General features: G+C 39.3%; 2 protein-coding genes and 1 long non-coding RNA gene across 3 annotated transcripts; 1 reads left to right on the plus strand and 2 right to left on the minus strand.

The window, feature by feature from the left end:
• Window positions 1–2408: 2408 nt before the first annotated feature.
• Window positions 2409–3446, minus strand: LOC126273095 (uncharacterized). Its single transcript, XM_049976521.1, has 3 exons — window positions 3296–3446; window positions 2889–3083; window positions 2409–2818 (listed from the first exon to the last, which is right to left on the minus strand). The coding sequence occupies exons 1-3, from the start codon at window positions 3332–3334 to the stop codon at window positions 2801–2803; spliced, it is 252 nt and encodes an 83-aa protein (XP_049832478.1). The 5' UTR covers window positions 3335–3446; the 3' UTR covers window positions 2409–2800.
• A 62-nt stretch (window positions 3447–3508) lies between these two features.
• LOC126273096 (uncharacterized) lies at window positions 3509–3699 on the plus strand. The gene is made up of 2 exons (XR_007549304.1): window positions 3509–3549; window positions 3650–3699. It is a non-coding gene; the product is annotated as an uncharacterized LOC126273096 (long non-coding RNA).
• A 2419-nt stretch (window positions 3700–6118) lies between these two features.
• On the minus strand, window positions 6119–6661 carry LOC126273431 (uncharacterized). The gene has a single exon (XM_049976984.1). It carries the CDS (start codon window positions 6659–6661, stop codon window positions 6119–6121), a length of 543 nt encoding a protein of 180 aa, XP_049832941.1.
• Window positions 6662–14698: the final 8037 nt, after the last annotated feature.

A 14698-nucleotide genomic window follows, 5' to 3' on the forward strand; every position in this document is an offset into this window, starting at 1 on the left:
ACTCCAACATATAAACACGTGTTTGGTTAAGTTATTTTGTTTACTAACATAAGAGAACTGGACAGAAAATGCTGGGAACGTAAAGTATATAAACTGAAGAGCAAGCAGCATTCAAGCTGAAGGAAGTTTCCTTTCCCAGAAGACCATCAATGCTATCATACAGGATGACTAAGAATCAATGCCCCTTGCAGAGAATTACATAGAGTTTGTCTGTACACATTTCTTGTCTTGATATATTAGTAACTTGTATCTATATTTCATGTTGTGTTTCATTTTGTGGAAAATAAACACCAACCAGGCATTTTTGCAGACTGTGCCATGAGTGATTCATGAGTTGCCAGTGGAAATGTTTATGTAACTTTGTGAGACGCCCTGTAATTACCTTTTTGGACATAATGGGTGGGTGGGGAGAGGGAGAGAGAGAAAATGTGCTAGCTTCATTTGCAGACCTATGAAGGAGGAAAGTACTTCTTAGCCTTTCGTTTAAAAATAAACATAACAGTAATTTTATAACATTAAATCACTATATTAAAGAATCTGCAACTTTTTTATCTCCTGCAACACAAAAACTATTAGCCTTAGAGAAAATAGTGAATAGGACCTTTCATTGTATAAAATTTAATGTAGTTTAATTTTGTACTGAGAAGAATTTCTGTTAGAAGCCACAGTTATTTAGTTGTTATGCTAAGTCCAACTGGCAGTTTGTTCTTGACACCTATGGTTCAAGCCAATCAGGTTGGAGTAGTATTTGTTGACTTACAAACGGCATAAGTCTAAATAAGACACATATACTTATTAAATCAAGTGCACTAATGTGGGATAAACAATATTTGTGACTAGATTGAGGATTTATTATTATTGTTAGCAAAGTCACAGTGTGTTATCCTGGCTGGTTTGTCACCAACAGGTGTAAAAGCAGCTTCAGCTATGGCCTTGGCAACTGTGCTGGGACCCTTGCTCTCCATGTTGCATATCAATGCTGGGGCTAACAGTACTAACAGTAACCTCACATTACCTGCAAGTGAAACAGTAAATACTGCCTGCCATAACTACCCAACCATCTCGGTAAGATTTCAAACTGGTTTAAATATTGGCAATTTCCTTCAAATGTTGGGAAATGTAAAATCGTGTACCTATTTCTCAAAACACAAAAACCTTGTACTCAACCGCTACAATGAGTCACAGTTTGTGGAGATATGAAATGGCATGATCATAAAGCATCAGTCACACTTAGAGCAAGATGCAATTATTCAGTTCATTGGCAAGATAACACAGGTTTGTTGACGTAACTGAACCTACTGACGCTGGAGGTTGGCTTTGCATCATTTCTTGATGATGACTGGACATGCAACACGATACATGCACAAACAAGAAGCAATCACAAGACAGAATTTGTTTTTGCTAACTATTTTCTGAACTGTAGGTTGTGTGACAGTGATCTGTAGTGTAGCCTAAAGCATATGGTAAGCTGGAGGTGACAATTTGGCTACAAATTAATGAAGCTAAAGAATGTGAATACAAAAAAAAAAGGCTCTAAGCACTATGGGACTTAACATCTGAGGTCATCAGTCCCCTAGACTTAGAACTACTTAAACCCAACTAACCTAAGGACATCACACACATCCATGCCCAAGGCAGGATTCGAACCTGTGACCATAGCAGCAGTGCGGTTCCGGACTGAAGTGCCTAGAACCGCTTGGCCACAGCGGCCGGCATGAATACGAAACCTTTAGTTACGGTAACGTACTTACCTGTAGTGTAGCCCAAAGCCTATGTTACCTTGAAAGAACAGTGGTCCGAATTCGCAAAATGGTTTCAAAAGCTTTAGTTAGGCCTAATCCGGTTTGTTTGCTCCACAGAAGAGGGTACCAGAGATATTGAAAAACCTTCCATAGGATACACGAAGACAAGGTAAGAATAATTACTGTGTGCACAGAGGCATTTACATAATCATACCTTCCACACACACACTACATGAATGGAAGAGGAAAAAAATCATAAATGGAGCACAACTGGGACCACCAACTGCCATGCATTTCCAGGGGTTAGCAGAGTGTACATGAAGACAAAATGACTGGTCCTTGCACAAAACTGATAAAAACAGTAGTTCTGAAACTTTGCAGTGACTTTGAGTAATTTACATTATATAAGAAAACTAGTTCTTTGTTCCAAAGCACAGTAGTACAGCCCACATACAAGTTGCATACCATTAAAAACTCGATGATAAAAGAAATAAATTCCTGGATTGAAACAATCATTATTAACTATGAACATATAAGACACTCTTATTCACATAAATACCGTTGACTAACAAAGTGGTACCTATATATTTAATAGCCTACAAAACAAAATGATGATAAAAAATGGGAATTTCAAACACAGGAAAAATTTTAAAAAGAGAAAATAACTACTAGTATAAGACTGTTTTTAATTATTCATAAAATGTAAGGACTACAGTGCTACAACTTCTCATTTTTGTACTAAAAGAAAGTGAAAAATTTTTATATCAATTACACAAATTACTATTTATACATATTCATTATATTTTTACATATTCGTATTAATTACTTTATTCATTGTTTGCTGTTTTGAACAGATTCAGTTTCCGTAGCTGGGCCTTTCAACGTTTCATTATATTTGTGCACGTCATGAGACACGAAACGCGACCCGTATCCAATGTTATTCTGAAAAATGGTTTATTTGAGAATTGAGTGATGCATGCCACGACCAGAAAAATAATGTAGTTCTCTATTCCTCGGCATCTATAAGCACTTGTATCCATGGATCTTAGCCCTCGTTTTTAGCTGAAATCTAGCAACTGAAAGAAATTTGGTTTACACAGTATAAAACGAAAATATTTCAAAGGATTTAATAAGCCAACAACATACCAGTGTAGGAAGAATTGCTTTCACATGATCGTACGTTATTTCACTTTCTCCATCAAGCCACGCAACGTATTTTGCCCTTAGGAGACCCTCAATTACGAACTTGTGTATTATTTCAGAAACCATACATGCAGTTTCTTCCCTAACTTTTGTTTTATCATCTTTAAAGTGACGTTTTATAATTTCAAGCACTTGTTCCTGAAACAATTGGAAAACGTAACTTTTGGTTATTTTTTGAACTTGACGGTGTCAACTAACCATCACATCAAAAATTTTGCACGTCATCTTTTGATCATCAAATATAAATATTATAATTTAGAAATCCGTAATCGGCAATGGAACATATGACTTTTATTTTGTAATTCTTCCGTTATAAAAGCGTCAGCAGTAGTGATTCCCCTATGACATACGTTGACAAATGTATCAGTAAATCCACAGACGTTTTCCATTTCCAAATGCTAATACGTAAACAACACTACTAACAATTAACAACTGTCACGGGCTCACAGCTGGCGGCAGATGTATTTTTTACGGCAGTCTTGCTATTTCCGCCGCCCAGAGATCACTGATAATTTAGTCAAAGTAGTTATTTACTTTGTTTACCAAAGATCTTACGTATCGAATTTGTGTGTCTCCAACAGACAAATACGAGTCTGTGTCGTGGGTAATTAGAAATCTTAAGACAGTTTATTTATGTTAAACTGTTATGCATTATGCAAAGGTTTAAGAACATGGCGAAATGTATTGTGTGATAACTTCCATAGGTCTTCTGCAATGCCTAAGAAAGCGAACAAGAAAGAAAAGCCGGTAATTGTAAGTAACTTTTGTATTAATCGTTTTACAAAATGTAGGCGAAAAAAACAAACTGTGGTGCGTTCAGAATTGCAGCATTATTTTTACAGTGTACCTCACTTAGGTGCTATGTCGCAGACGTTCATCTAATAAGATACATGGTTTGCGTCATTTGCGTTACAGTATCAACAAACCGATCTATCCTGATTAAAAAAAGTTCTGGACTGCGTAAACTGTTTTAACTTCACACTCCCTTTTTTCGAAGATTATAGAATGAGTGCACTGAATAGGGGCACATGAAATTTTTATTTATATATACATAAATTGTTTTATTGTTGATTAAAATAAAGCAGCCCTATCTTGCCCACCTGCTTCTGTTTTTCCGTGTCAACGGAAACATCCGATCCCACATGTCTTCTTTGACCTGTGACTTAAGGGTGATGCGAGTACATTGTTTCTTGCAGGCACTTTTGATGTTTAAGTTCCAGTGAGTATAGCATTAGGTTCTGCTGCTGTTCACATATGGACAACTACGGATTTTACCTTGTACAGTGCCAGAAATAAAAACTTTCAATTTTGTCAATGAAATTGTAGCTCTTTCAGATAGGACAAAGGACTTGAAAGAGCAGCTGAATAGAATTGGCAGTGTGTTAGAAAGAGGCTGCAACATGAACATCAACAAATTAAAACAGAGGTAATAGAATGTATTCTAATTAAATCAGCCAGTACTGTGAGAAGTAGATTAGTAAATGAGACAGTAAAAGTAGCAGATGTGTCTTGATATTTGGGCAGTAAAGTAACTGATGGTGGCCAAAGCACAGAGGATATATGATGCAGGCTGAAAACGGAAAGAAAAGCATTTCTGAAGAAGACAAATTTGTTAAGTTTGAATATAAATGTAAGTATCAGGAGTTCTTTCCAGAAGGTATTAGTGTGGAGTGTAGTCTTGTTCAGAAGTGAAATGTGTACGATAAGCTGTTCATAGAATGAGGGAGTAGGAGCTTTGATATGTGGTGCTACAGAAGAATACTAAAAATTGGATGAGTAGATTTCATGACTAATGAAGAGGTGCTGAATAAAATTAGGGAGACGACAAACTTAAGACACAATGGGATGGGAAAAAAAAGGGTTTGATTGACTGGACACATTTTGAGATGTCAAGGAAAATACATCAAAGATACTTGCACACATGTAACAGAAATAAATATGAACTTGTAATATTATTTACAATCCTTTAACACTCTCCCTCAAGTTCATATTTCATCACCAAATCAAGAATTTAACTCAGTCTTTATTTTCATTAATTACTTCCATCCCAATCAAACAAAGTTTTCATTCTTGATAGTTTCTTTGCCGATAAGCCCTTAGTAAGAATGTCAGCTGCCCTGATCTTGTGTTGAAACATACTGAACATAGATCTTCTCACTGACTGACTGTTGTACATACTGATGGTGTGTTTCAGTATGCTTAGAGCGTTCATAGAATCCTTCGCCTTTGATATATTTAATAGCACTTTGATTGTCAATGCATAAAGTAGGATTTGAACTCTTTTCAACAGTGTCAATTTATTTCAATAAAAGATAAAGCCATACTTGCCTCTATGGCAGCAACAAATCAGCTTCCATTGATGATTGTGCGACACATTTCTGTAGTTTACTTTTCTATGTTACTGGTCCACCACAAACCTTCAGTAAAACTCCACTTGTTGAATGTCTAAGTCGATTTTTCACCTGCATAATCAACATTGCTATAACCTTCTATAACAGAATTGTTCATTTTCCTAAAGTGAATTCCATCATTTATTGTACCCTTCAAAAGGGGGGAAGAATTTGTTTAATGAATTTTAGGTGTGCTTCAGTAGGCGAATCTTGTGCCCTTGAAGCAACATTTACAGCATAAACTAGATCTGGATGTGTCCCCAAGACTGTGAGAGACTGTCTATAATTTCTTGGCAAGTGTCGGTATCAGTAGCTTGCGGTGAATTACCAGGTATCCTTCCAGGCTCAATTGGTAATGATATTGGCTTTGCATCAGTCATATGATACCTGGCTAACACTCTTCTCACATATGCAGTCTTATTAATCTTCGTACAATCATTAAATCTTTGGACTTGCAAGCCAGGATAACAATACACTTCACCTACTACCATATCAGACTATTTATGTAATTGTCTTGTGTAATTATGAACTATTTCACCAGGTCCCATTATCAATCCATCATCCACATGAAATAAAACAATTATATTTTCATTAAAACACATACAAGGATCAGCACTACTCTCCTGCAAATTTGATTTCTTAAGTTATAACTTTAAACACTCATACCAACATTTTGCTGCTTGCTTCAGTCCATACAAGCTTCAAAGCAATCTGAAAACACAGCCTGTGCCATATCATAACCTTGTGGTTGTTGCATGTGAATTTCTTCCTCCAGTTTACCATTCAAGAATGCTGTTTTAATATCAAATAGTCTGATGTTCCAATTTCTTTGAATAGCAACACACAAGAGAGGTCCCAAACCACAGGACTGAAAGTTTCAGAAAAATCAAGCCCTGGCCTTTGGCTAAACCCTTCTGCAACTAGCCTTGCTTTGTACTGTACAATGTCATTGTTATTATCCAGTTTAATTGCAAACACCCATCGATTTCCAATAGCCTTCCTTCCAGCTGGTAAATCAGCTAATTTCCAAGTACTAACCATTTGACGTGAGTCCATTTCTTCATACATTGCAGCTTTCCAATTTTCTACGTCTGAGGATTTCACTGCTTCATCATAGTTCCTTGGAACTTCTCTCAGCATCATTATTCTGGGTCGCTTCAGTTCATCTAGGTAACATATCGGCATTCTAATTGTTTGTCTGACCCTCAAAACTCGATGACCATCTGCATTTTCAGTCACTTCTACATGATTTTGATGATCCAGACTTGTAATGTTGTCTTTTGATATTTTCTCAGCATTAGAATCAGATGATTCTGTATCATTCATAGTCGATATGTCAACTAATTTGGTAACATCCCTCTTCATTGATTGCTTCAGTATTTCATCCTTGAATTTTACATCTCGGCTAACAATAACTGGCTTCAAAAAAAGTTTGCCTCCTCTTCTTCTTCTTCTTCTTCTTCTTCTTCTTCTTCTTGTTCACGGCTTATCATTTCTTTCGTGAGATCATCCAGTGTTATCATCTTCATCACTAGTTATTAAAGATAGGCCTCCTTCCATTTCACTTTCATCATTTGTTGATTCAACTTCCTGTCTTTTTTTCTTCTTACCCACATGAGCAATTGGGGATTTTTTTCCCCACAACATTCTGAGATGCCATTTCGGATAAAGCAACAGCACTTTTCATTACCAGGCCCTTTTTTATGCCGATGGTGCTTTTTTGTTTTGCTTTTCTTCTTATTATTCTTGTTTTCTTTAAAATCTTTTTATTTATAGGTGGCATCTTGAAAAGTGATAACTTCAGCTCATGGTGCAATCCGTGTCTTCTTTGTTTTACCAGTGGGACTACACTGTTGGACTGTTTCCAATAATAACCTTTCAAATGACAAATCAGAAGTTCCAGAACATAATGAAACATTGGTTAGCTTGGGAATGGTTGAGAAAGAACTCTGATACTGGGAGAACTACAGGGCTCAGTAGGCGTAGGCCTATAGAATTCTGGAGGTTCTTCAGCTGAAAGCTTCCCAAAAATCTGAATACTTTCTGGTAGAGACGTAGCTTCCACACAGCCTATGGCTGCATTATCGTGAGCTGGCAATGGATTTGTTTCTGCCAAAGATTTGGTATGAGTTACATATCTTTTATATGTCTGCGGATCATATTTAGTTTTATCAATTACTTCTCTACTGTAAGGGAATATTCCTGCTTTTTGAAAACCACTTTTCAACAATTCAGGTGGTGTTTCATTCCATACTGCAGTGAGGAGATTGGAAAAGTCATGTTTGCTAATTTTTACCCCTTGATGATGTCTCTGGTGATGAGTTAACTTTTGGTCCCAAGTAGATTTCACACACAGGAAGGCCAGTTTAGTTGATCTAGTGTGATGGCAAAAACAGGGTTACGGCTTAAATAAATATGTTCCGGTAAGTTTGTTTGGGGCAAGTGTAACCCCCTCTGGTTTCACTTGCCCCAGTCAATTGGTTACACTTGCCCCATATGGAAAAAAGTTGGGGTAAGTGTAACCATGCCTGGAATATCAAGAGCTTTATCAGTAGAGTAAAACGAATCTCATACTTGAAATTATCATGCAAAAGTTAGTTTGTAACAAAAAATTGTGCAGTTATCTTTAAAACTGCAAAAATGACAGACCACCAAATTCTGAGCATGTTACTCTCTCGCAGAGTGAAAATGTGGACGTCAATTCAAGTCCAAAAACTAATTACCAATTTATGTCAGATTTGACAACTTATGGTTAAATATAACAAAGAAAGGAGTAAATTAACATGTGTGATAGGTCACAGGTAAAAATACAGCTTCTTTAAGGCAACATAAGCCGTTGTTACACTAACCCCATGGTTACACTTACCCAACTTCACCCTAAATAAAACAAAAGATGTTCATGTAATCATTATTAATTTGTTTATATACACAGGACGAAGGCTGATCTGTAAGTTTAAGAAACTTGTTTCAAAATTGAAGTAGAAAGAAAGACACCATTTTGATACTGCAGCTACTATGAATCAAGACACAAAGGAATTAATGACATTATCTGCCACTGGTCATTGATTTATATCACAGTGCCAAGTTGAAAATTTGTGCCAGACCGGGACTCAAACTCAGGTTGGACATGTCCGAAAGAACAGACAGCAAATATATATTGTCCCATTTATCTTGACCACCATAAATAATTGTTTGTCCAGATGAAAATTACAAAATGTTTTAAGCAAATGTTCTTTAGTCGTCAGGGGGACATCAATCGGCATGATTGCCTACATTGTAGCTTTGTTTTTTCCAAAGATGTGAACAGTGGTATGACTTTTTTGAATGGCACCCTGTATTTTTTATTCGGCAGTTCGTGTCCTCTCCTAAAGTCCTATTCAAAAATGTATCACAGTGTACCAATCAATAAAACACACAATTATTAATTACCTAACCCAACAGTGACGTTGATGCTCCCAGCACCTAGTGCAGGTACTCGGGTTAATGGAACACATCCACATGCTGACATTAACGGAGGACAAATGTAAACATAAGTAGAATGCACATCCATCTTTCCGTCATCCGCCGTCAATTGAAGAATTATGTGAGTAGAATGTACACCGACAAAGAGAAGGTAGAAATGCTACTCATCTATGGGGAATGTAAGTTAGCAGAACAGTAATTGCAATACTTTTTTCTTATGTACGGGTGCATTTAGCACAGTAGTTTAGTCCTTTTAAATACTGTTGCCCCCACGACAATGCAATCGTCGTAGCACTCCCACAGATGAAGCTGCCAAAGCTACTGTTCTCACTTCTGTTGCTATGAATCCACATGTGAGCACATGACAGCTTGAACACGTGATTGGTATTCCTAAAACCAGTGAGCGTCGTATTCTTACACGTCATTGGTTCCATCCTTACCATGTACACCTACATCAAGAATCGCATGGAAATGATTTCCAGAATTGTGTACAGTTGTGTCAGTGGGCACCGCAGCAAATCCTCACCAACCCGAACTTCTTCTCCAATGTTCTATTTACCGATAAATGTTCCTTCTCAAACAGAGGACAAGTAAATATAAGGAACATGCATTATTGGTCCAGCAACAACCCATGATGGTTTACACAGGTGGAGTGTTAGTCTGGTGTGGGATGATTGGTACTACAATTATTGACCTTTATTTCATCAATGGTAGTCCAAACAGCACAGCGTATGCCAACTTCCTCAGATGAATTCTTCCTCCTCTTCTGGATGAAGTGCTGCTAAGAACCAGAATGCTTAGGTGGTATCAACACGATGAATGTCCAGCATGTAATGCCTTATGTTCTTGTGTGTTTTGAACCAAAGGTATCCTGCCAGATGGATTGGTCGAAGAGGAACAGTTACTTGGCCTGCTAGGTCTCCTGATTTAAATCCTCTGGACTTTTTTTCTTTGTATGTTGTCTGTTGTGATATTCCGACATCTCCAGAGGACATGCAGGAACGTATCGTGCTTGCTTGTAATTCTCTTCAGCAGGCAACACTGGAAGCAGTAAATAATTCTTTCATTGAACGACTGCATCAGTGTCCAGGGTCACCACTTTGAGCACCTTTGAATGTTCTACTCCTGGGCAGTGGTACAGGAGAGTCAAAGTCAATTTTGTGTTATGTTTTTACTTGGTTTTCATTTGTTTTCTGACAACTCCAGCAAGTGGTCGAGTTTGTGATTCCGGGCTCAAAATCAATGTTATTAATAATGTTGTGTTTCAGTAATGGCACACTGTGATACATTTTTGAATAGGTCTTTATGAGAGTAAATGAATTACCGAATAAAAAATACAGGGTGCCATTTAAAAAGTCATACTGTTGCTCATATCTTTGTAAAAAAAAAAAAAAAAGAAAAAAAAAAAGAAAAAAAAAAAAGAAACTGCAATGAAGGCAATCATGCTGATTGATGTCCCCCTGATGTCCAAAGAACATTTGCTTGAAACATTTTGTAATTTGCATCTGGACAATCAATTATTTAGGGAGGTCAAAATAAATGGGACACACCAAGGCAATGACAGCCAATGATCCCTTCAGTGCAGATGAAGACCAGCCTAAAAATTTTATGGGATTGGCAAGATGCTGTGAGTATTGAGGTTAATGAGCAGGGACACTACATCAGAAGTGTTTGATATAAGTTGAGTATTTGTATCTAACAGGAATCATGCTAGGATATCCACACAGTTGTGGTCACCACTGCATCCAAATGGTGTAGAGGTCAGTGCATCTGTCTAGTGAGCAGAAAATCAGGCATCAAATCCCAATCTGGCACAAAATTTCAACTTGCCTCATTCATATAAATCAATGCCCACTGGAAATTAATGGCATTAGTTCCTTAGTGCATTTATGTATTCATTAAAAAATGAAAAAAAGGTACTTCATTTCTTGCATCTGTATTGCTATACTCCTTGCATGAATGTCTGCATTTAATCCCGTATGCAGTGACAAAGACAAACTTCTGTCAGGCAGCTGAAACTACAGATCTACACAAGACACAATTTGTTGGATGGAGTGTTGGGAGGGTCGATTGGTGGATGGTCCTACCCGCCTGACATCCCGACAAGACAAGTTTGTCGGTCAGTCAAAGTGCCTATATGTGTCCAATTTATATGTCCGTCGGTTGGTTGGTGCATGTGTAGGGCCCTTGAAGACTACAGCAGCAGCAACAGGGCTCTGACATTTCAGTAGATTATTCACCTGATGTCACCTGCCTCCACTTTTTCTCCTAGATGGTGATTCCAGTACCTACAACACATTGTGTGGCAGCTACACAACCTGTTACTGAGTTACTTGAATGGAACAAGTAATAACATGCTTTAACTATATTTACTGCGCAGTGGCACAGCAGTTCATTTCAGTGTGGCTTATGCAACATATAAGCCATCAATATCTCAGTCTATACATCCTCCCCCCCCCCCCCCCCAACCCATCCCCCTCCCTCTCACCCTCCCCACCCCAGCCTCCTCCTGTCAAACTAATGCAGAATATATGACAAATCTGACAGAGGAGTCATTTCTCATTTGTCGTGATCCTCCCACAGTACACAACCAACTGCCCTCAGCGATGGGCCCTCAAGAAAGCTGACTGATGTGCTTTTGTAGTGATCCATGCCATTCATGGAAGGGTGTATATCATTTACGTCAAATATAGAGCTCAGAGTAAAGAAGTGCATGATCACAATTAATTTGTAAACATCGGGCTACTTATTATTGGAAAGTGTTACTCAACAGGTGCGGAGTCTACTTGCTGGACAGCATTTGTAATCTCCTTGGAGCAAGGAGCTCTGGTACCATGGTAGATCTCCGGCACCAAAGAAGACAAATATGATGTATATAAGAGATTGTTGTTTTAAGTTATTCACAGAACGTTAATGAGATGTCTTTGAGACAGCAGTTATTAGTTGGTTCTGGTAATGGTAGCTTCCCACGTAACTGTTTGTGAAAGTTTGTGACAATATACAGACTTAATTGGAAGCAATCTACACTCTACTTAAACAGAGAAGCAGTATTTTGTTTTATACCCATTTCATTTATAGAAATCTGCATGGACGAAAGAAGTTCGATGCCGAGGAAGAACAGGGCACACCATAGTTGGACTCTGAGGTAAATCACAATAGTAGCAAGAGTGAATCTCTACACCAATCTAATAAGGGAGTGTTAAGGCAGCAGTGTTATGTGTAACTGCACTGAGTGATAGGTCCAGAAGAGACGTTGTCCAAGCAGTCAAAACATCACCACACAAGCTACGTACAACAGTCAACAGCCTTTAATAAACACACCAATTTCAGTGCCACCTGCACTCCAGTGCTATTCTACAAGAGGATATCGACAACTTAATACAGGACACAACTTCTTCAATACTTAAAACTGCAGAATTGATGATTCTCCTTTCTTTGGGAACATCCCATTGGAAAACAGTCCCATGGCGGCCAGGGGAAAATGATAAAGTGATCCAACATCACAAGTGGGCACTTCAAAGATGTAAGTGTCACCCATCAGGAGGAAACTTTATCTCCTTTAAAAGGCTCCATACCTGTACTTGCTACGATATAGAACACCAGAAAAAAGAATTTGGTAAAGGTATGATGCTACCATAGATATCCACGCCTATTCTTCACAGGTGTGAGCCAAGTTACATTGTTTCTGTGCTCAGGAGTCAGCAACCATTATTTCTAATATCTTCGTAGGAAGCAACATTCATTCTGCCTCTATTGTGTTCACAGAATACTTTGTTACAAATTTCATTCAAGCACTGCATCTGACAAGTACCCCTACACAAAAGACAGGTATAGCATAAGAATCTGTCTTTCACTACTTATCATCTGGAATCGTTACCCTCTAGACCTGGGCCACGACATGGCATTGGTAGCTGCTGGAATTCAGAATCTAATGTTACAACTGAAGTATTCCTCACTCAGAATACTTCCTCAAAATCACAAGTAGTTATGATTAAACTTTGTTTATTTGAACAAATAAACTTTCCACACAGATGTTCTCTTTCTGGTGGGGGGTGGGGGTGGGGGGGGAAATCATATTTCTATCTCAGGAGTGGCGCAACTTGTCCACGGCAAAGAACACCAAGGTTCAATGCACAGGTCACAGGAGTGCTGCCATGCGGGTGGCGATGGCGACGTCTGGTCTGAGGTGGTGTCCAAATGATGATGGTATATCAGTCGCTGGCTGGTGAATATGGACAGAAATGCTCGTACAGGAGAAGGCAACAATTTTTCTGTTGGCTATCGAAGTTGCGGTGGATACAGCAGGAGGTGCATATGTGGAGCAACCTCTGTTTCTATCTTCTACAACCTCTGGGGGCTGAGCTGCATACCATGGAAACCAGCTTGAATGCAGGGATTGAGCTGACAATAAACTGCTAGGGATAGATGCGTTGCGGGTCAGCAGCTTTGAAGGTGAAGTTGAGATACACGCCAACAACATCTAAACATGGATTACTGACCACAAATACTTTGGTATTTGTTTGTATCTGGTGTGTGGGTGTATTTCCACCCCAGTGAACTGAAAGCACAACTGTCGCAATTGTGTTGTCGGGTAAAATCGTGTATTACATGGACACCTATTGATCCGTCTGCCTTTCAAATGTTCTGTGTAAGTTGGTTGAATGAATGGTGAACAGATGGCTGTGTTGTTCTCTTGGGATAATGGCTTTTTGTCCAGTAGCCATTGTGGATGTAGGGAGGACTAATACAAATTTAAGCACTTAATTCGCCTGGAGCCTGCTATAAGAATAGCTCCTGTCTCCTGCCAACACATCACTGTTGTTTTCTTTGACTTAAGGAAAGCCTGTGACTCTCATGATGTAGCCACATATTTACCACACTGTACCTCCCCCCCCCCCCCCCCCCCCCCCCCCCCACACACACACACACACACACACACACACACACACACACACACCCCTGCAGGCCTGTCGTGACAGGCAACTCACAGTAGTCTCACACATTTTGGCCTTCATTTGATGGTCCCCTGTAGGGTTTGACTTCCATTTTTCAAAATTTTCCCAAAGAGTGAGCCAATTAGGGAAGTGCACGTTACATGGTGCATCATGTCCATCGTGCACTGTGACCTTTCGCATCCTTTGTCGATGTGGAACTGCAGTTTCGCTCATTCTCCAGCTGTTGGGCAAGTTCACCCTCCTGAGTGTGTTTTCTTCCATCCACTGTGCAGTATTGTTTTCTGCGCAGACAATGATAATGGACTTGTTTGCTCGTTTGCACCTGATGTCCAGCACGGTAGCCAGTCCGTTGTGGTGGGGCCACCATGTACGCTGTTGGTTGTAGCCCCCTGACTACACAGAGATTACTCTGCTGATGCCTGCACTTTCTACTCCCCACGTATGCCAAGGAGTAGATGCCTGTCACACTGGGGCATCAGGACTCCCAGCAATGGCCATCCTGCCAGGTGGCCTTTGCGGTGGCTGGGTGGCGAGGCCCTCTGGTCAGAGTGGGTAGCATCAGGGCGGATGACATGCGATGAAGCATAGTACATCATGTCTTGGTGGTGGTCCACCAGTCTCTAAGCGGTCAAGGTTCAACTTCAATGCAAAGAAATATGACCCCATATCGTTCACCTCCCTGGTCACACCATGGGAGGAACGCCAGGCTAAGGATGACAGCAAAGCTATTTCACCCCGGCACCTTGTATGTACGAGAGTTGATGAGGAATCTTTTATCTCAATGAAGCGTCAGTTTTTTGTGGAGCATTTGGAGGACAAGTTTGGGGAGGTGGAGGGCTTGTCCAAAATGGGGTCAGGGTCAGTCTTGATAAAAACAGCATCCTCTGCCCAATCACGGGCATTACTCGCTTGTGACAAGTTGGAGGATGTTTCTGTTACCATCACG

Source organism: Schistocerca gregaria, chromosome 5, assembly GCF_023897955.1.
Source record: "Schistocerca gregaria isolate iqSchGreg1 chromosome 5, iqSchGreg1.2, whole genome shotgun sequence".
In the NCBI taxonomy this organism is placed as follows: Eukaryota; Metazoa; Arthropoda; class Insecta; order Orthoptera; family Acrididae; genus Schistocerca; species Schistocerca gregaria.